Raw genomic sequence first — 19,924 nt, 5'->3', positions numbered from 1 at the left:
TGGACAGATCTCACTTCAATGCTCTGATTTGTCTGCATCATGGTGTTTTCTTTTTTTAATTTAGATGAATAATGTCACCAAGGAGCACTGCTTGGAAATTATCAATCAGTTTGAACCATGTCCAGAAAACAAACAGCAAGGGGCTCTGGGGATTGATGGTAAGTTTCCTGTTGCTTTTACCAACAACGTGGATAAATTTGAGCAGGTGGGATGTTTTCATCCACACAGCCCCTTCTGTGTATGGTGGGATTACAATCAGCCAGATGTTTAGACTGGATTTGGCATTTTTGTCCCCCTATTGAGTCCTTCCCAAGGACCTGGGATAGGCAGATGTTGTTGTTTAATAATATTAAAGGCATCATTGCAGGATGTAAACTGTGCCAGGTAAAGCTGCCTTTTGCAATTGACTGGTGGTGATTTTGTCAATGCTGATGGTATTCAAGTGGTGCTTATTATTAATCTTAATATTTGAGCACTCTCCTCCAGCACTCCTCAGAGAAAGGATAGGGTCTCTTTGCGAGGTGCCACATTAGTGGAATTGACTTTCTCACCTCTGCCCCTGCAGAAAATAAGGGAGGGATTAATTCTCTAGGACACCCCCAGGACAGCTGCACTCACTGCAACCAGGTTTTTTATTTACTTTATGATGCGTGAAGATGTGTGAGTTGATGCCACCTGCTTCCCCCAGTGTTCAGGATTGAGTCTGGTCTTGCAGTGATGACCAACAAGGTGTGTGTGGGCCTGTATCTCACAATGTGATTCCTTCTTCACTGCTGGGTTTGTCCTCGGGCAATATTTCATTATTAATAATAATATTAGTTTTGTTTGGTTTTTAACCCTATGATTGCCACCCAGAGTAGCAATTGTGGGAAGGATTGCGATATAAATTGAGTGTGTGTGTGTGTGTGTGTGTGTGTGTATGGGTGGGGATTTATGGGAAAATCCTGTGGAATTCAGCATAGATAATTCCTTCTGTTAGCAAGTGAGTAGATTGATTGATTGATTGATTGATTGACTGATTGATTATGTGCCATCAAGTTGTTTCTGACTCCTAGTGACCACATAGATTTTCTCCATGATGATCTGTCCATAACCTGGTCTTTCGGGTCTTCCAACGGTGCACTCCTTGCCTCTGTAATGAGTGAGTCCCTCCACTTTGCTACTGGTTATTCTCTTCTTCTCTTTCCTTCCACCTTTCCCACCATCAGAGCCTTTTCTAGAAAGCTGTGTCTTTGGATGTGTGTCCAAAGTAAGATAATTTGAACCTGGTCATTTGTGCCTCAAGGGAGAACTCTGGGTTGATGTGTTTGATGATCCATTGGTTTGTTTCCTTGGCTGTCCATGGTCTTCTCAGGAGTCTTCTCCAACACCAGAGTTCAAAAGGGTCAATACTCTTCCTATCCTGCTTCTTCAAGGTCCAACTTTTCCTTCCGTAGAAGGAAGGAAATGCACTATTCTGATCTCTGCAGTTATAGTCACCTCAGAACATTTGAATATCTTTTACAAGGCCTTCATGGCTGCCCTACCAAGTGCCACTCTGCAGCAAACTGGAGATAACAATTGAACCTATGAGAAGCCGGGAGATATGGCCATACACATGAAAACTCTGAGATTTTTAGCTTTATAACCTCCTCCCATTAAAAATAAAAGCAAAGGGAGCAGAGGGTCCTGGTAGAGCCCATCAGGAAATGAGTAGGTTCATGAGATGTGGAGAGTCAGAGGTCAGTTGGAAAAGAAAAACGGCATTGGTTGATGGAATGGATTTTCCTGGCGGAGGGGTTGAACCGAGAACAAAACTCTTATGGCAAATGCATTGCAAGATTCTTCAAGTGCAAAGTGGAACGGCAGATGGGAGCTTGCTCTGTTCTGAACCTTGCTACCTTCTCATTCTCAAATTCCATGCAACAACAAGGCTTAACCGCATAGCCTGGGTGCAAGAAAGGGCCTAACGAACCAGTCGGTAAAAAACAGCACTTGCACAAAAAAAGGAGTCCCAAGACTGATGGTTGCAGAGGCAGTGGAGGTGAACGCCCCAAGCCACTTGGTAGTGCATCCTTTGACCTTTTCTCTGGTGACACGTGCTTTGAAATGTCAGCTTGCCTTTTGTCCCCACGTCCCCAACTCTGGCAGACCCCACCTGCTTTGTCTGAAGCCGTTGCTTTGTGAAATCGCTGAATTCATAAAAGTATTGATTCTGTGTGACTAGATTAAGTTAGAGTCAGGTTTGAAAAATGAGTCTGCCTTGTTTATTCTGATAAGAAATTGGGGGAGGAAAACAAGTGATAAATGGAGGTGGATGGTGAGCCAGACCTTGCTTGGTTGTTCAAGTGAGGAAAAAAATATACATAAAATCCTTTGTATTGAAAACGGAGGTTCGTGAATGTTAATTCCTCCCTTCTCCATCTTAGCACAGTCCACCAATGACATGCCTTCTCAGGGAAGACAGTTGGAGATGTTTAAACAGATTGCAGACTGGTTTGGCCGGGACTAAAGATTATATGGGAAAATGGGGGTTTCTCCCAGAGGGCAAGAATATTTGCTGCGAATGCAGCAATATTCAGACAGCTACCCATCTTTTACAGTGCCCTTTGGGACCAACATGCACACAGAGTGACTTAGTTGATCACAAGCACCTCTGCCATCAGTGTGGCCCAGCATTGGGCTAGAGTTATATACATTTTATATTTTTATTAAATGTTTTTAACTTTTTAACTTTTAATTAATACTTTCCCCCGTTCTATTTCCTGCACTTCTGACATGAAACGAGACGAAGGAAGACAGTTCTGATCCCTGTGGCCTGGACTTTAATCACCTTCTGCCTAGACTGCTGCAACTCAAGTTACATAGGGCTGCCCTTGAACCAAGTTTGGGAATGGCAGTTAGTGCCAAAAGCTACCTTTTGATACTCATTTGCTAGACAACCTCACCCTGGTCATGAAAAATAAATCTCAACTCCTGGTGGCTGCATGGACACCTATTTTGGGGGTCAGGGGCAGCATCACTCTTCTGGGAAGTTTTTCGACTTTCCAGTCTAACCTTTGGACCTGGGATCTCCTGGTTTTCTCCCCTCCAAGAACTAACCAGGTTGAATCTTGCTTGGAGCCAGTTTGATGTAGTGGTCAAGGCACCAGGCTGGAAACCGGGACACCGTGAGTTCTAGTCCTGCCTTAGGCACGAAGCCGGCTGGGCGGCCTTGGGCCAGTCCCTCTCTCTCAGCCCTAGGAAGGAGGCAAGGGCAAACCACCTCTGAAATCTTGCCAAGAAAACTGCAAGGACTAGTTCAGGCAATCTCTAGGAGTCAAGACTGACTCAAAGGCTCTATCTACCTACCTACCTACCTACCTACCTACCTACCTACCTACCTAGGTGCTGCCATCTAGCTGAGCCTACTAGCTTCCTATTTGTTCCAGAGCCCAATCCATGGCTAGGGGAAGGCGTCAGACTAGAAACCGGGAAACTCTGAGTTCTAGTCCTGCCTTGGGCACAAAGCCAGCTGGGGGACCTTAGGCCAGTCACTTTCTCTCAGCACTAGGAAGAAAGCAATGGCAAACCATTTCTGAAAAACCTTGCCAGGAAAACTGCAGGGCCTTGTCCAGGCAGTCTCTGAGAATCGGACATGATTGAACGGATTAAAAAAAAATTCTTGCTTAACTTTTGGAGATCAGCCAACCTCAGCTTGCTACTGCCGTCTAGCTGAGCCAGATAGCCCTACCAGCTTCCTATTTGTTCCAGAGCCAGACCCATGGTTACGGGGCAAGGCAAAGACAGATCGTGGGTAATGATGGTGGGGAGCAGTGAAGAAAGCAGAGACTTTGCTTGCCTTCAGCTGGGGGGAAAACAAAACAACCCCAGGATGGTGATGCACAGGAGGAGGCCGGAATGGGAAAAACCAGAATAGTCCAAGGCCCTGTCAAACCTGATGGGGTTGTTCATTTTGTGGGGGTGACACCAGCACCCTTGAAGAGAAAGACATGTCATGATTGTGCTTAGATTCCCTCACTCTATAATTCGCATGTGCTAGGATTAAAAACGACCTTCTGTAAAAGGAAATGCAGATGCGCTTGCAGGCACAATATACCCAGACACACACACAGACATTTGCCAGGCACCCAGGGTGAGTTCATTGTAATATACTTCAAGCCCCGGTTGCTAGGTAGTCTATGGCAACAAAAATTGACAGAGCTGTCACAACCCAAGAGTAGAGACAAAGTCAAACTGGAGGGGGAAAAAACACCCCCCCACACAAGCTGTGGTTGGGAAGGATTAGGAAACCACTAGAAACAAACGGAGCAGGCGGGAATCAGATCGCCTGAGCAGAGATGGTTAGGGGAAGAATCAAAGACCAAAACATTAGGAATGGCTGAAGGAGCCTGTTTAAGGTTTCAGCCCGGCTTCTCGGTCGACCGGGGGAACCCAGGGAAGGCTTTCGAAAGGAGTTGCCAGGTCAAGATCCAGCTCTGTTGCCCCCACATGGGGCTGTTTGAAAGGCTGTTGAACGAGCTTGAGGAAAGTTTCAACTGTTCAAAGAAAAAAAGCTCCATTCTTACATAACTCAGCCTTGTTCTCTGGACAAGCTTCCCAGCCTAATTAGTTCTCCATGGACCCAGCTGGCTCAAATGCCATGGATGATTGATGTCTGGTGGGGGGGGTTAGATGCATTTACCGACATGCATAATACATACTTTTCCTAAGCAAAGCTTCTATTAACTATCCTTTGTGGCTATTGGATTGATGGACCAAGATGACAACTTAGATGGTTTGCTTGAGGCTAATCAGGATCTCTTTGGACTGTCCATACAGCATGAACAACGTAGCCCCCATCATCCTCTAACCCACCTGGGCCTTTCATGGGCTGGTTGTTTCTACAGCCCTCTCAACTGGCCCAAGGGTAGTCATCCGTTCCGGTCTCACCGTTCCTTCTCCCAAACTGAAAAAAAGTAAAATACCAACGGTGGTGGTGGCACAGTCAGAATTAGCACTGCTGTGAACAGTTTCAGAAGGTCCTTACCCCCCCCCTTCCCCCAATCTCTGCTCATTTTCTGATCTACTGTACATATGGGCACACGAGTTGTGGGTGAAAAAGGCTGATAGGCACAGAGGTGAAGTGCCTACAGTGATCTTGTCCTTACAGGGCCTTTTGGGAATCTGTCTCTGTCACACCTTTTGGGTTAGGAGAGTTAGTTCGACTTCAAACAAGCATGGGTCTGTTTGGGGTTCAATCTGGGCCCCACAAGGTTGATCAACTCCATTTAGGCAAAGGTGTGATTCCTTTTTCAGTGCTGGTTGAATGTAGCAACAACAGTTGCCACAGAAATTGATCCAGAATGCAGGGGATGGTGCAGCAGAGGGGGTATTTTTGGAGAACCCTCCGTGGAAAGAGAGAATTTGAATGGTCCCATTTTACTAAACCCCCCTGTGGGAAGGGAGCAGCAGAGTAAGATGTCTCTAAAACACGTCTGATCTGCTGGAGAGAAGTAGCCTGGCACCTCTAAGGCCTCACTCTTTGATGAAAGAAGGGAGCTTATAATGTTGGGTCAGGGGTGAAGCAACATCCCAACTCTTGAGCGCTTGACATTCTGCACAACTTCACTCAGCTGTGCCCAGCTAGGCGGTAGCACCTAACTGTTCATGGTTCATTTTGCAAAACTGAGTAGGGTCAGACCTGGCTAGCACATGAATGGGAGCCAACAAGAAACCTTATGCTGCAGGTTGGACTAGAAAGTCCGGGGCGTGGGGGGTGGAAATAGGAAGGATGGAAGGAAGGAAGAAGGTGACAGCAAACCAGCTCTGCTCTGGTACTCGGAAAACGGTGTGGATGTGTCCATGAAACCATCAGGAGTTGCGTTTATTCAAGGGAGATTTTATCCTTTTTTAATCCAACTTTGCACGGGTTTGGCTTCTTTGCTGAGCCTCCAGCCAGACTTGTCCTGGGAGGAAAACCAGCAGAGGTGATGCTCACAGTGATGTACGTGTGCTTCATCCAACAATAAAAACGACGAGTTTTCTGCGTTACTATGGATTTTCCCCAATGCCCATGTATTCAGGCTATGTTAATTAAACTTGCATGTAATTATTTGAGCATTCTTAAGCAATTGTCTTGATAATTATCCCTCTTTCTCTGAGAAGCTAAAAATTCAGGGTGGGGGTGTCTAACAATTTCTCCTCTCCCTCTCTTAGTCATTCTGACAGGGGGATGAAGCCATGACTAGTCCAGCTTCAGAACTTGAGGGCTCAATCACTTGAAGCTGCATCTCCCTCTAACTTAACTTCAGTCCTTTGTTCTCCATCCTGTATCCTCCAGAGGTGCTGGGAACCCAACTCCCAGAAATGCCAGCCAGCACTGACAAGGCCACGTTCTCTAGGAATTCTTGGAGTAATTCCAACATGGGGTGGGGGTGGGTCCCCCCTAAGGCCATCCTGTATGCTTCCGGAATAACCACCCTCCTGAATTTCCTTTTCCTTACAGGGTTCACCACCTACATGCGCAGCCCCGCCGGGGATGTTTTCAACCCCGAACACTACCATGTCAGCCAAGACATGACTCGCCCGCTGAGTCACTATTTCATCACCTCGTCTCATAACACCTACCTCATGGGAGACCAGCTGATGTCCCAGTCCAGAGTGGACATGTATGCTTGGGTTCTGCAGTCTGGATGCCGATGCGTGGAAGGTGAGCTTCGGGAGGGACCTGCATCCCACTGCCCCATTTAGAAACGCAGCTGTGTTATGGCAAGATTCCACAATTCCCTACTATCAGTCACTCCAGGCCAACCTTGGCCACTTGAAGATGGGTGGACTTCAAATATGCTGGCTGTGGAATTCCGAGAGTTGAAGTCCACCCATCTTCAAGTGGCCACGGTTGAGGAACACTGCTCTAGACAGACAAAGCTGTCGGCGTCTTCTCTCTCTCTCTCCCCCTCTCTCTCTCTTGTTTTTTCCAGACCTGTTTATGAAGAAACTTGCACATTGGGGGAGGTTGTAAGAAAAGATGGATGGAACAAAGTCCCTGGCAGGGTTCTGTCTGCCTGGAGCAAAGGAGTCGGGGGAGAGAAACAGTGGCAGCCCCAGATGTGGACTACAAGCATGGCTGAATATGACTCTCTCTGGGAGGATGAACTAGGGTCATAATATCAGAGTTGGAAGGGTCTTTTGAGGTCACCCAATTCACCCACACTCAGTTCTGCCTCTTCCCCCACCTTCCCCAGCTCAGCTTTTCGTTTTAAACAAACAGCGTTTATTTTTTGTTTCATTCTTTCCAGACCAAATTTGCCTCTCTCCCTACTAAGAAGAGAGACTCGGCTATCCTAAAAAACTAGCTTGCCTTTTCAGCTGTGCTCCGAACCCCCAGGTCACTATCCGTCCATGTCAGCCGTATTCTCCAATTAGTCCTCCAACTTCTGGAATCCTTGGCCACCAGCAATTCTGGAAGTCGGAGTCCCAAACCCCAAAGATGTGTTTTTTCTGTATGATTTGGGTTCCAGCAGCCAAAATCCCTGTCTCCCACCAATTAGCAAAGTACAGGATACAGATCTAACATCCCAGTGTCTATTTTCCCTTCTTCCCTTTATGCAGTCGACTGCTGGGACGGCCCAGATGGTGAGCCTATTGTCCACCACGGCTACACCTTGACCTCCAAGATCCTTTTTAAAGATGTGATTGAGACCATCAACAAGTATGCCTTCATCAAGAGCGAGTATGTGTTTCCCATCTTGAGGACTGGATGCCAGAGGAGAAAGGACTTAACTTAGCGAAATGTGCTCATTCCTTTATTTTGCTATTTGTATCTTACCTCAAATGGTGGCAGATTCAGAACTGGGGGTGGAGTTGGAAATGAACTCCTGCTTTGGCCTTCCAACTGATTATGAAACCAACTTAGAAATTTTTACAGATATAAGCCTCTCCCCACTATCCAGCTCTCCCTGTTTTCCCTTGCAAATTTGTCATTCCAAAGTGGAAAGCCAGAGATGTCCATGTTTCCATGGCTCAGCTGGGAACTGACGGGGACTGCAATTCTCCATGCTTCCTAGTTCAGTAAGTCAGTAGCTGCAGTGGATCAGGAATGAGAGAATGGCATCAGCATATTCTTCATCTTGGGCAGCATTGGGCCAACCCTCTACCCAGAATGCCCCTAGCTGACGCCATGCTTCATCGTTTTGATGAAGCGACAACATCTGCCTACCCTAGCTCCTTGGGGCTTCATAGCTGGATAAAAATGCCAAATCCAGTCTAAACATCTGGCTGACTTGCAACCAGCCCTAATAGAAACAAGTGTAGATAACTGACATTACAGCAGCTGGAAAGGGAAAGGCCAGTGAGAAAGAACTAGAAAAAAATAGGGAAATATGATGACCTCCATACAGAGATCGAGCAAATGTGAAAAAAGCAAGTGTTAGTGCTGGGGCCAAGAATGTGGCTGCAGTTGGTGCCATCCCAAAAGATCTGGAAAAATACTTGGATGCTATAGGAATGTAGAGAACCTCAACTCAGTAGTTACAAAATGTTTACATTGCTTTGAACAGTGCATACAGTATATTCTGACATTTTCTTTAACTATCCTAGATCCTTGGGAAGGATCCAGTATTCAAAAGTACCGGATCCAATCAGAAGTATCTTGTAGACTGTGTGTAAATAGCGATGGTGATGGTGGTGGTGATAGAATTTGTATCTTACTGTTTCTTGCATGCGTGTTCCTCCCTGTCCTGCACAGATACCCAGTCATTTTGTCCATTGAAAACCACTGCAATGTTATCCAGCAGAAAAAGATGGCTCAGTATCTGATTGAAATCTTGGGGGACAAACTGGACTTGTCTTCAGTCAACAATGAGGATCCCACGAAGCTGCCTTCTCCGGAGAGCCTCAAAGGGAAAATCTTGGTTAAGGTAATCAAAGATAAGATTATACACAGATCCGATTTGGGTTGGCGTCTGTGGTAGCTAGGGTGTTCTCCAGATCCTCCTTTTGATCTTTCCCAAGGATGCGGCCGCTATATTCAAGCAGAGTCCTGCCAACCTTTTCCTATCTAGCAGCCAACGGAAGTCAGTCAATGGACTTTATTTCAGTCATTGACCAGCCTTACGTAATACAAAACATGGAGATAAAATAAGGTCAAAGATAACATGCAATAAATCAAACAAAATGGAATACCAGATAGATTGAATGCAGCCAGCACTGGTGAAATTTGCTTAGCTTGAGTAAACCGCTTTGACTACTGAGACCGTTAACACCAAGACTCCAGTGAAAAGGCCATCATAAATAAAGCCAGAAACCGATAAACAGGAGGGTTTACAGTCATTGTTATTACTAAACTTGGAGCACGTTTAATCAAGTCAGACTGTTCTAACTGAAGTCCTGTCTGATCTTGCTGTCTGTTACACAAAACTTGGCAGTGCTATAAGAGAACACATCACTCTGGTTATCTTGCTAAGAGATAACTGAGATTCCAAAAAGTCAGTATAGCTTGGATATTGAGCTAATGAAGGCTAGGATTGGCCATAATGAAGCACATGGGCTGTTAGTTCCGTGACTCCTGATTTACTGTGACAAAGGCATTAATTCTATGGGGTTTTTTGGAATCTCACTTCTAGAACCGGAGTAGGCAGGGTGAATTAAGGTTCATCGGATTAAGGTATCTAGCAGATTTAGGACTGGCAACTCGGTCGTCTAAAAAGACATCAGTAAGAATTTGGCTGTGCTCAGTTTGATGCTCTGCATCAAATATTCATTATTTGCAGTTCTTCCTAGCCAAGCCATACCCCATTGTCATTAGCGCATGAGGAGAGAAATCATAATGGTACAGATAGTCTTCCACCCTTTTTAAAATCTTTTATTTTGAGATAAAAGGGGTCAGCTAACACACATGGGGCTCAGCCTACAAGGAAAATTGCAAGCCTTAGCTAAAATTTGAAGACATTAATCCACATGCTGGATGAACTGGATTAAGAATATTTCTTTTGAAGAGGCTTTTGAAAGTTTTACTGTATCAGGAACAAACTAGGAACACCAAGAACAATAAAAGGTCTAGATAGTTGGTGAGGATTTAGATGCATTTTATGTCACATAATTTCTACAGGCACACCCTTCCCCAGTGCATGGCAGGTTTTTCCAAGGTATTTAAAACAGTTTGCCCCTTCTAAACTGTGCCCAGTTGAGTGACCGATTTAAACGTCCTTGGCCGTATAGTGAACACCATTGTTTTTGCTTTGTCATAAGTAATCTCTAATAAAGGTTAATTGTCACTGCAGTAAAGGAGTCTGCTAAGATGTTCGTTTGCCAGTTTTGGTGGGTGATAGTCTAAATTATCTCAATGAGTAATGATTGGATTAATATGTAAATGTGATTAAATATAATTGAATATATAAATGCGTAACAATATTAAATTGTTCCACTTAATAAATACTAAATGGAGCAATAACAGAGCCAAGGTGCAGCCCTGCCTAACTCCCCTGAAGTTGGAATTTCTTTGGTGAGGCACCCTTGGACAGCACACCCTTATACATTTCCGTATAATTCTGACATCAGGAGAAGCAGGCAGCAATCGGTTAATGCCGATAGCCAGTTTCTCCTTTGAGATCACGTCGAATGTGGACTTAAAATCAACAAATGCTACATATAAGGGTAGGTGAGCTTTGAAAGTGGGTTTTTCTGCCAAATGGTGCACTACAGCAGAGGAATTTAACTCTGGCCTTGAGAAGGAGAGGGGAAAGGAAAACGGTCCTGGAAAAGTAGGACCTCAGACCAACCTCATCTTGGCCTGATTGTCCAGCGGAGGTTTGGGACAGGCTTTCAAGATCCTGCCAGTGCACCCTACAACAATAAAGTGACGGTCCTGGAATCTATGTGGGGGGTCTACCGCGAAGGGCTGACAGATATCAAGGCTGTACGTGAAACAGAACAGCCAGCTGTTGCTCACTGCAGCCAACTAGGCCCTCGTGGCATCTGTCCTTTGCTGTTACTCAAGGGTGCACCTTTTGAACTAAGCTGCTGCCCTGGAGTGGCGGGGAAAGGAATTTGTCATGGCTCAGGGCTGTTTACATGCCGGCAAGCAGCCGGTCCAAAGATGTATTTATTTATTTATTTATTTCTTATTCAAATTTCTATCACTGCCCACCTCCCCCCAAAAAGGGGGACTCTGGGCGGTTTACAGTAAAATTAACAATTTAAAACCATCCATATATATAAATTGGCTAACAAAGAACCAGACAGTGAAATAATAAATATAAATATAAAGCCCTAGTGGTGGAGATTACATTCGATAAGATTACATTCTACAACACCAGCCACCCCCAGGAAGAACGGTTGCCCTTCCCGTCCCAGGGGAGGCGGCAGAACCAGGTCTTCCGACCCTTCCGGAAGGCCGGGAGCGAAGGGGCCTGCCCCACCTCCGGGGGCAGAGTGTTCCAAAGGGCGGGCGCCACTGCAGAGAAGGCCCGCCCCCTGGACCCCATCAAGTGGGGCTTGTGATTTGGGTGGCTACAGAATGGCATCCTTAGGCCTTTCCTGCTTTGTTGCTATCGGGAAGTGATTCTCCACTTCTTCCAGCTCTGTAGAACATCACAGGATGCTGGTGGGCTGAACCCACAAGGGATCCCAGCTGCAAAACGGGTCTGTAATCTTGACAGCATTGGCCAGCTGCAAAATGGGGCAAGGGCGCCCTTTTTTCGTATAATGCAAAGCCGATGCCTGCAGGTTTTTAGGCTGTATTCCTACCACGGGGAAGAGGCTGCGAAGAACAGGAAAAAGGAACCAGCGTTGTCCTACGATACTTTGGGTAGAGGAGGTGGCTAGGAATGTCCTAACCAGGAAAGCTCTCAGTAGCATTTACTTTGTCAGGACTAATCCATCCAGAAGGTCTGTTTGCATACCAAAAAGTTGTGTTTTGATGCAAGGCAGGAGCAAAGTGCTCGAAGCCAAGTACCATGCCACGCTGGGCCGCGCGTCGCAGAGCGCATGCTGGAAAACGGTCAGCGGGGACTGCTCCAAACCGTATGTCCACCTCTGAAAGGCACTCATAGGCTGAAAGCAACTGCCCCTCACCAGGGAGCCCAAAGGAAAGGCCTCTGTACCACGCAAAAGACATTTCCCTTCCAGAGTTACGCTTCTGTGAGGTCTAATCCAACTTCCTTTCCCACAAACCAGACGCTCCAAAGGATGACCAGATAGGAGTTCTCCAGTTCTTCTCACCCAGCAACTGGGCTGTGAGAACTTTGACTCTGCTGTCAGGCAGGGCAGTGTCATTCTGCCTTAATAAAACGGAACCTTGGAAAGCGCCCAGGGGTGGGATGGAAATCTTGTGCATGAACAGAATCGTGCAAGTCTGAAAGCACAGTCTTGCCCCCATCACCTTTACAGCCCGAGAAACCAGGGAGGGTCCCTCCTGAGCCTCTTCCTCCACCCATTATGCAGCTGCGGGCTTTGCCCTCCCTTGCCTGACCCTTCCCCAGGCAGCGTCTCTTCGCCCCGTCTCCCAAGGTCCTTCTCACATACCATCACAAGAGCAGATTCTCTCGTAGCTAAGATTCAAGTTTCAACCTCCTAAGCTCAGTTTGCAGATGGGAAGGAGGCTCTGTACTTCTACGCTGACCCCGTGTCTTTAATCCCAGTGCATCCTGGAGACACTGGTTTGGAGATGTGTCAACTATGTGTTGGGTAATTAGAACAAATCTGCAATTTGCACTATGGACCAGGGCTATGCAAACCCAACGGTGATTTGAAGAAGTCACCGCTCGCAAGTGAATTTCCTCATTGAATCTGTCAAATGTGCCACCGAGGCCTCAGATGAATGGAAAAATTGGTGACTTTCTATGCATCCGCGCCACCGTTTTTATGGAATCAGATGGATTAGACTCACTACTTTTCAGTCCTCCTCAGCCATTTGAGTTGGCTTGTCAAGTTGCCAGCTTGAATCAGATATGCTCCAGGAAGTTAAGTAACTAAATGGGGTTGTAATTAACTTTAATTAAGTTGCCCCTTGGTTCCTTCCAAACATATGATTTTAAAAAGTACCCTTTTCTTTTAGTTAAGCCCTCGTTTCTTTCCTGCACCCTTTCCCCTCAGCCCTGTGCTTTACGCTGCCAGAGTTTAATTCCTTTTCCCCAAACAGTTTCCCCAAACCATCTGTGGCAGCTGCCCAATTCTTGGTGATTGGATTTTGGAGTGCTGGAGATCAAGGCCAGCTTTTTGAGAGTTTTCGGCCTCTCGAAAGCAATCCATTTCCACTCAGCTTTGATAAACGCTTTGGTTTCTGCTCTCATAATGGAGAGGCCAGCTTCTCAGCTGATGAAGCTCAGGCCAATCAATCTAATACCCTTTGGGATTTTGTGGCGAGAATTATCGATCAATAAATATATATCTCATTGCCCTATTTGAAGCCCTCCATTTCTTTGTGGTGGCATGGAGGGAGGTTTAGCTAGAATTAAAACAACCTGGGCAAGTTTTAAGCTGTCCAAGGGGATGCAGACCTCAAGAGCTGTCAGCCTTCCCAGGTAGACCAGGAAACACGACCAGATGAGCTAATTCTACTTTATTGTAAGGCTACATGAACAAAATCTTGCAAGTCTGAAAGGACAAATCTCCTGTTGTTTCCTTTACAGCCCAAGAAACTAGGGAGGGCCCCTTCTGAGCCTCTTGCCTTGCTCACTATTCAGCTGCGGGCTATGCCCTCTCTTATCTGACCATTCCCTAGGCGGCATCTCTTTGCCCCATCTCTCAAGATCCTTCTCACGTACTATTACATGCATTGCCATGTCCTTCTTAAAAAAGATGCTGTGTCTGAAAGTACAAAACTAACCCCCCCCCCCCATCTCCTTCCCAGCTCCTTTCAGTGGCTTCATGGACACGTCTCTGTTATTTTCTTGGCAATCCTATGAAAACAGTTCTCTGCTGCCACCCTTGGAATTATTTTCAATCAGCAAGTGTGGAAGTTGACATTTCCTGGTGGCTCCCTATCAGGCAATTCAAGGACTGGTTGTTGGAAATGTGTGTGGTCCATCTGTTTCGGAAAAGGCGATACTTTCTACCAATCAAAGTACAGCAGAGATTCTATCTTACAATAATATCTTGCATTGTTCATATTATAGTAGCGAATTCATTGCTAAACAGTGACTATTGATAAGTACAAAACAGAAAATAGAAAAGAACCAATTTTCTTTCCTTTCTGGCTTGCATTTTTAAAGTTTCCTTTTTTAAGATTAAAGATTATTTTGTTACAAAAATAAAGATAATACATTTTTAAGAAGGTATTAATAGGCAAACCCTTTAGCTGTTTGACAGCTAGATGTCGTTGGCCTTTGGAAATTCTCTGCCAAATTATAGGGATAAATTCCACAACTTCATCTGGGGGACGGTGACATTCTTCCACCATTTCTCCAAGGTCTAAACTCTCCTTTCATGTAAATCAAAGCAGCAGGAGTGGAAAAGTACCATGGGAGATGATCCTCTCCGTATTTTCATTTGGGGTTTATTTTTTAAAACATTATTTTATTTATCAGATTTGCCACCGCCCATCTCCTCCGACCGGAGGGACTCTGGGCGGTTTACAATATAAAACAATAAATATATAATAAAATTCCGACATAAAAGTGCACTATAAAACAATTTCACATAGCTACCAAATATAATAAAATCCAGATGGCTGTGGTCTCATTCAGTCATTATGTAGGAGGGGCGCTTCAAGGCACCAGCCAGCCCCAAGTATGGCGATTCTCCTCCCCACCCCAAGCCCGGTGGCATAGCCAGGTCTTCCATTCCCTCCGGAAGGCCAGGAGTGATGGGGCTAACCTCACCTCCAGGGGCAAGATGTTCCAGAGGGCGGGCGCCACTGCAGAGAATGCCCAGGTTTGATGGAAACATGAGAAGCCAAGCTCCAGAATGCCATACAGCCAATTTTATAATGAAACCTAGGAGATTCCCACAGACTCCATGGCCATCTAGGAAGATGCAAGATGAAAATTTGACAAAGATTCTTCTCCTTTAAAAGGATTTTGGAAGCAAACCCCTTCCCTCAAAGTGAATAAGAACAGGTAGAAAACTTTGTATGAGAATTTATCTGTTCAGCCCTCGCCATCTGTTACACTGGCTGGCTTACTCGGCCACAGCACTCCTGGGCCCATTTTTCTCCCACCTCAACCTATCTTACTGGCTTGCTTAAGAAATAACACAGGGAGAGAGAATAACCTGGGGTAGAAGGGAAGGAAGAACCACACAAGAAATAAATCTGGATCTATCAATGATAATCCTCCTTTGATTTTGGCATGGCGACGAGGCTGTCAGCTGGTCTTTTGCACATATTCCATGCCTAATGACATGTTTTTGCTTGCTAGGGGAAAAAGCTTCCAGCCAACATTAGTGACGATGCCGAAGAGGGCGAAGTATCGGATGAGGACAGTGCCGATGAGATGGATGATGACTGTAAGCTAATGAATGGGGATGTAAGTACTGAAATGCAGGCTGATGGAGTATGGAGCTTGTTCGTGTGGATCAAACCCAACTGCGTTAATGTTGATCTGGGTAAAGAAGGAGGATGGGGGGACGCTCTTTGCCAAGATTTTGTTTGAGGCAAAACAACACCCCCAAACTCTTCTTGTTTGTTCTGAGGTGTTTTTAAAAAATCTGCTCTAAATGAAGGCAGGAATCATAGCGTCCGACTTGTAGAGAGTAAGGAAGAGGACCTTGACAGAAAATGCAAGAACTAGTACAGTGGCAAAGGGGGCTGAAACATTTTTTAAGCCCCGAGGAAAGAGATAATATTTGGAAGTGGCTCAGGCAGATGGTTCCCTGATCGACTGGAGTATAAGAAGGGGTGGGTGGGAAGTACAGCATAATCAGACTACTTTGAGTCTTCCTCTGGAGTTGATCCCTGGGTCTGGTGTGCCTAACTGGGGCTAACACTATCTGCCCTTCCTCTGATTGTCTATCCTGCATCCAACCCTGATTGGCTAGAACCAATTCTGAAATTAGAAAGGGAAGCTGCACCCAGTGCCAGAAAGCAGAATTCTTTCTCAGGTGCTTCTGTGGGATTCTTAGCGACGAGAGAAGATGGGAGCGCCTAGCCTTAAAAGGGGCATTTAAAGCTGGAGCACAGCAGCAAGAGGACTCTCTTTGGGGGGAACATTTGAAACTGCCTGGAAAAGGATCCTTATTATGAGTAGGAATTGCTCCCACCTGTAACGGTTGCCTATTCCAATAAAAGGAGTCTCATCAGTAATTACTAGAGAAAACTGATTTATTGAATGAATAGTATGCAAAGTACGAAGAAAGCTGAGAATGAGCAAAAGCGCGCCAAATGCAAACTTAAAAAGCCTTGCTCCCGTTGCGAACCCTCCCCTCAGGCTAGCATAGCAACCACCCACCCCAGATGCTAGCAACCGTTAGAATCGGCCTGAGAAAGTAACCTTGAACAGCAGAGATAACCCAAACATACATTCCAGAAGATCACAAGTCAGCACAAAGGAAATTTACCAGCGTGGCCAGGCAGGCACGCAACTGCAGACATGACATGTGAAACGTTACGAGGAACCATAAACATCGGAACGGGAACATGACACCACCTGAACTTTGTGCCTGGGTCTTATGTCTCATTGTCAGGGGCTTGGCAGCAGAGTCAGTCAACATCCAGGACGCTGGGGATCAATGAGAGCTAGCAGAACTACATTTTAAAGACTCAATTGAAACATGTCTCTTTCTCATCTGGGACACGCTGGCCATCCCACCCTCCTTTCCTCCCCACTGGAGTTTGTCCTAGTGCAGTTATAAGAGAAGAGAACCAGTGATATGCTGGTCCGTGAGACATCCAAGGCAACGGTAGAACGGCGACAGTAGAACCCATTCATTTGTTTTGCTTACAGCTGAGAGAGAGACTTTATTATGATCAAGGATTAGCATAGAGCAAAGTGAAATAAAGCATCCATACAAATATAAATAGAGCGGGTACAGCTGATGAAGATGGCTGTTAATAAAAATTTCACAGCAACAGGGGGTGAAAGGCTCCATGTTTCCCTGCTTAATTAAAAAAAAAAACCTCCCTGCATATGCAGCACACTAAAATTTGACCTTATTAGCTCCTTAAAATGTTTTTGATGTGCTGGGAAACTTGATTTATTCCCCCAGGGGGTTCTCCTGCATTTGTACCTCAAATTATATAATCTTGAGGGAAAAAATTACCGCTTATTGGGCCTTTTTTTTTTTTTTTTTGAGGAAAGACATTTTAGGGCTACATTTTCCTAGGGAAGGTCCGTAACCCACATAGATTAAAGAAATTGTTAATTCAGCAACCAGCCCTCTCTTATGTCTGATGTTCCCTTTTTGTCTCTCTTTTGTTTCCTGGCCATTGTGTCCTTTTGAAGTGGAAGGTATGGTAAAAGTCAATTGTTGGCTATAGTATTTATCCCTCTGAGTTTTAAACTGTTTTGTTACCAAACCATGGCTGTGCTGAAATGGTGGCAGGAAACTGGGAGCGGGGGGTGGGGGCTCAGAACATTAAATCGGAAGCATCAGGGACCAAAACCTCAAAATGTCCCTCTCCTTTAAAAACAAACAGTAATCTACAATATACAGTATAAGGACTGTAACAGCCACTATGTAGGGCAGACAGGCAGAAGACTAGCAGAGCCCATCCATGAACACCAACTAGCCGTCAGAAGACACTATGAAAACTCCTTAATTTCACAACACACGGACAGACTCAACCTGAGTTTCAACTGGGAAGCTGTGAGCATCCTAGGCCAAGCCAAATCCAAAAACGCTAGGGAATTCCTGGAAGCTGGGCACTCAGACACATCAGCCATCAGCAGATACATAGAGATAAACCACATCTAAACACCATTCAAAGGAGACAATAAAAAAGCTAAGAAGGAAGCAAAAAGACCAGAACACATCCTCTCCAGCAGCCAACTCCCAGATAAGCAGGGATTAAATCAAGCAGAAAACAATAGCCTAATAACCAACACTGGCAGGGCAAGCTACTGTATATCAACAGGGAGCAAACCCCACCCTCCCTTGCACTGATAATGTTACCTAATTGGGTAATGAAACGTCTGCAAGCAGACCACCAAGCTCAGAGAGCACCAAGGACACCATCTGAACATTTTTTTACTAATATATCACACGTGGTGGCTTTGGGAAGAGGGTAGCTAAACTCCCGGCTCTGACATTTGTGATTGCAGAGACAAATCAGATCTCTGGCAACCAGTCTGAGAGCTTGTTGGGAGTTTTGAACCAAAGTTTGATCTTGGAGGCACAGAGCCTACCAGAATCCTTGTCTTAGCAGCTTTCCTGGAGTTGAAGCAGTCAACTGAATCAAGCTTTGGGATTTTCACCTGGAAGGTCTGAAGCAATGGCCCGACTGGCCTTCCTTCTTACTTGCCTACTTGCTAACAGCTCCTTCCCCATTTCAGGACCTTGGACAGCTCCCGCCTTGCTTCTAAAGTTGGAACAGATCAAAAAGCTCGTCCCAGTTGCACCCCCGCCCCCCAATTGCACTTATCTACATGGGCAACTGTATTGGATACGCACTGCATTTTTCTAGATGTCAGCCACACATGTTACAAAATGGAATAAATCTAATTGAAACCTTTGCGGTTTCCCTGCTGTGGGTATTTTATATAACCCCAGCTGAGTTTGAACGGCAATTTTTAGCAGCGATGTGGGAGAGAAATCACACACACACACACACAAATCCTGAGGCTAAAAAGGGCATCAGGGAAAGTCTTCATGGCTCCCAACGGAGCCTGTTAATTCCTGTATTGTGTGCTCTGTCATGTTTCTTTACTTTTGTTTTTTAAAATGATGGCCCTACTTTGTCCTCCAGCTCTGTCTTCATTAGCTTGTAATTTGTTTTGCCTCTTTAAAAAAAAAAAAAAACTCTGCAAGCAGCATCTGGGTTGCCAGATGCGAATGACTGGTCAAGCTCACAAAGGGTGCTTCTGAAGCAAAGAAAATGACAGCTTGTTTTCTGATAGCATTAATTGCCATGTGCTGTGCCCAATTAAGGAAGCAGAGGTTGTGTTCTTCAGAAAGTGCAGCTTGCTCACCAGTCAGAGGACGCAAACAAGAAAGAAATATGACGCATGCTGTAAACTCTGCGATGCACAACTGCAGCGTGCCCTACTTAAAAAGTATTCTTCATGGAGAAGCTGCAGAAAAGGACAGGGTTTAATATCAAGCTCAGCAATTTTAAGGGTTCTAAAAACTTTCCCGGCTTCCTTTATTGTTTTAATCAAAGTTGATGTTTAACAAATAGGAATGGTTTGTCCCAGTTCTGGGTGCTGCATTTCAAGAAGGACTCAGACGAACTTGAGTCGCCTCAACAAAAGGCAGCAGGGACAAGAGGAGGATTGGAAACCTCAAATCCTACAAGGAGAGAGAAGGAGGGGAATTATCTTCAGTCTCCAAAAAAAAAAAAAAGGAAAATCATGAGAGTGCTTTTCACAAACTGGAAGAGACCTTGCACAGAAGAAAATCAACATCTGTTGCACAGGTCATGTATTAATAGTCTTAAAGTACAGAGAGGCAGATTCCGACTGAATATTGGGGGGGGGACCCAAAGATGGTGGAACCGATAGTTAAGGGGGTGCTGATGTGTTCAAGCTGAGGCTAAGCAGCCATGTTTCTGGAATGCTTTCATTTGGGCTCTTCAACTGAGTAGGGGCTGGACTGGGTGGCCTCAAAGGATCCTTCCCGCACTGGGATTCTGTGATTCGAAGAGACAGAGCAGGCTATTAAGATACGCGTGTTCAGACTTCACGTGGAAGTTGTATTCGATTCTTTATTTGATTCACGGCCTGCCTTTCATTCACGATTACATCGTCTCTTTTAATCAGTTCAGCACAATGAAATTAATTTTAAAAAAACCAAAATAATGAAAAAAACATTCGGCCTTTATGAGAACAATTTGCCCCTTTAGATTCCCCCCCTCCTTTCTAAGTGCTTT

The 19,924-nt window shown here is 45.3% G+C and overlaps 1 protein-coding gene across 1 annotated transcript in view; it reads left to right on the top strand.

Annotated features, from left to right (window-relative positions):
- PLCH2 (phospholipase C eta 2) overlaps positions 1 to 19,924 on the top strand; it is a 192,979-nt gene that overhangs the window by 136,208 nt on the left and 36,847 nt on the right. Inside the window, exons 6-10 of the mRNA XM_063317739.1 lie at positions 65 to 158; positions 6,467 to 6,670; positions 7,573 to 7,693; positions 8,708 to 8,879; positions 15,318 to 15,425. Coding sequence (XP_063173809.1) covers positions 65 to 158; positions 6,467 to 6,670; positions 7,573 to 7,693; positions 8,708 to 8,879; positions 15,318 to 15,425 — 699 coding nt within the window. The remainder of the gene's footprint in view (positions 1 to 64; positions 159 to 6,466; positions 6,671 to 7,572; positions 7,694 to 8,707; positions 8,880 to 15,317; positions 15,426 to 19,924) is intronic.

This window comes from Candoia aspera, chromosome 18, assembly GCF_035149785.1.
Source record: "Candoia aspera isolate rCanAsp1 chromosome 18, rCanAsp1.hap2, whole genome shotgun sequence".
NCBI classification, from domain to species: domain Eukaryota; kingdom Metazoa; phylum Chordata; class Lepidosauria; order Squamata; family Boidae; genus Candoia; species Candoia aspera.
This window is presented reverse-complemented; position numbering and strand designations above follow the sequence as displayed.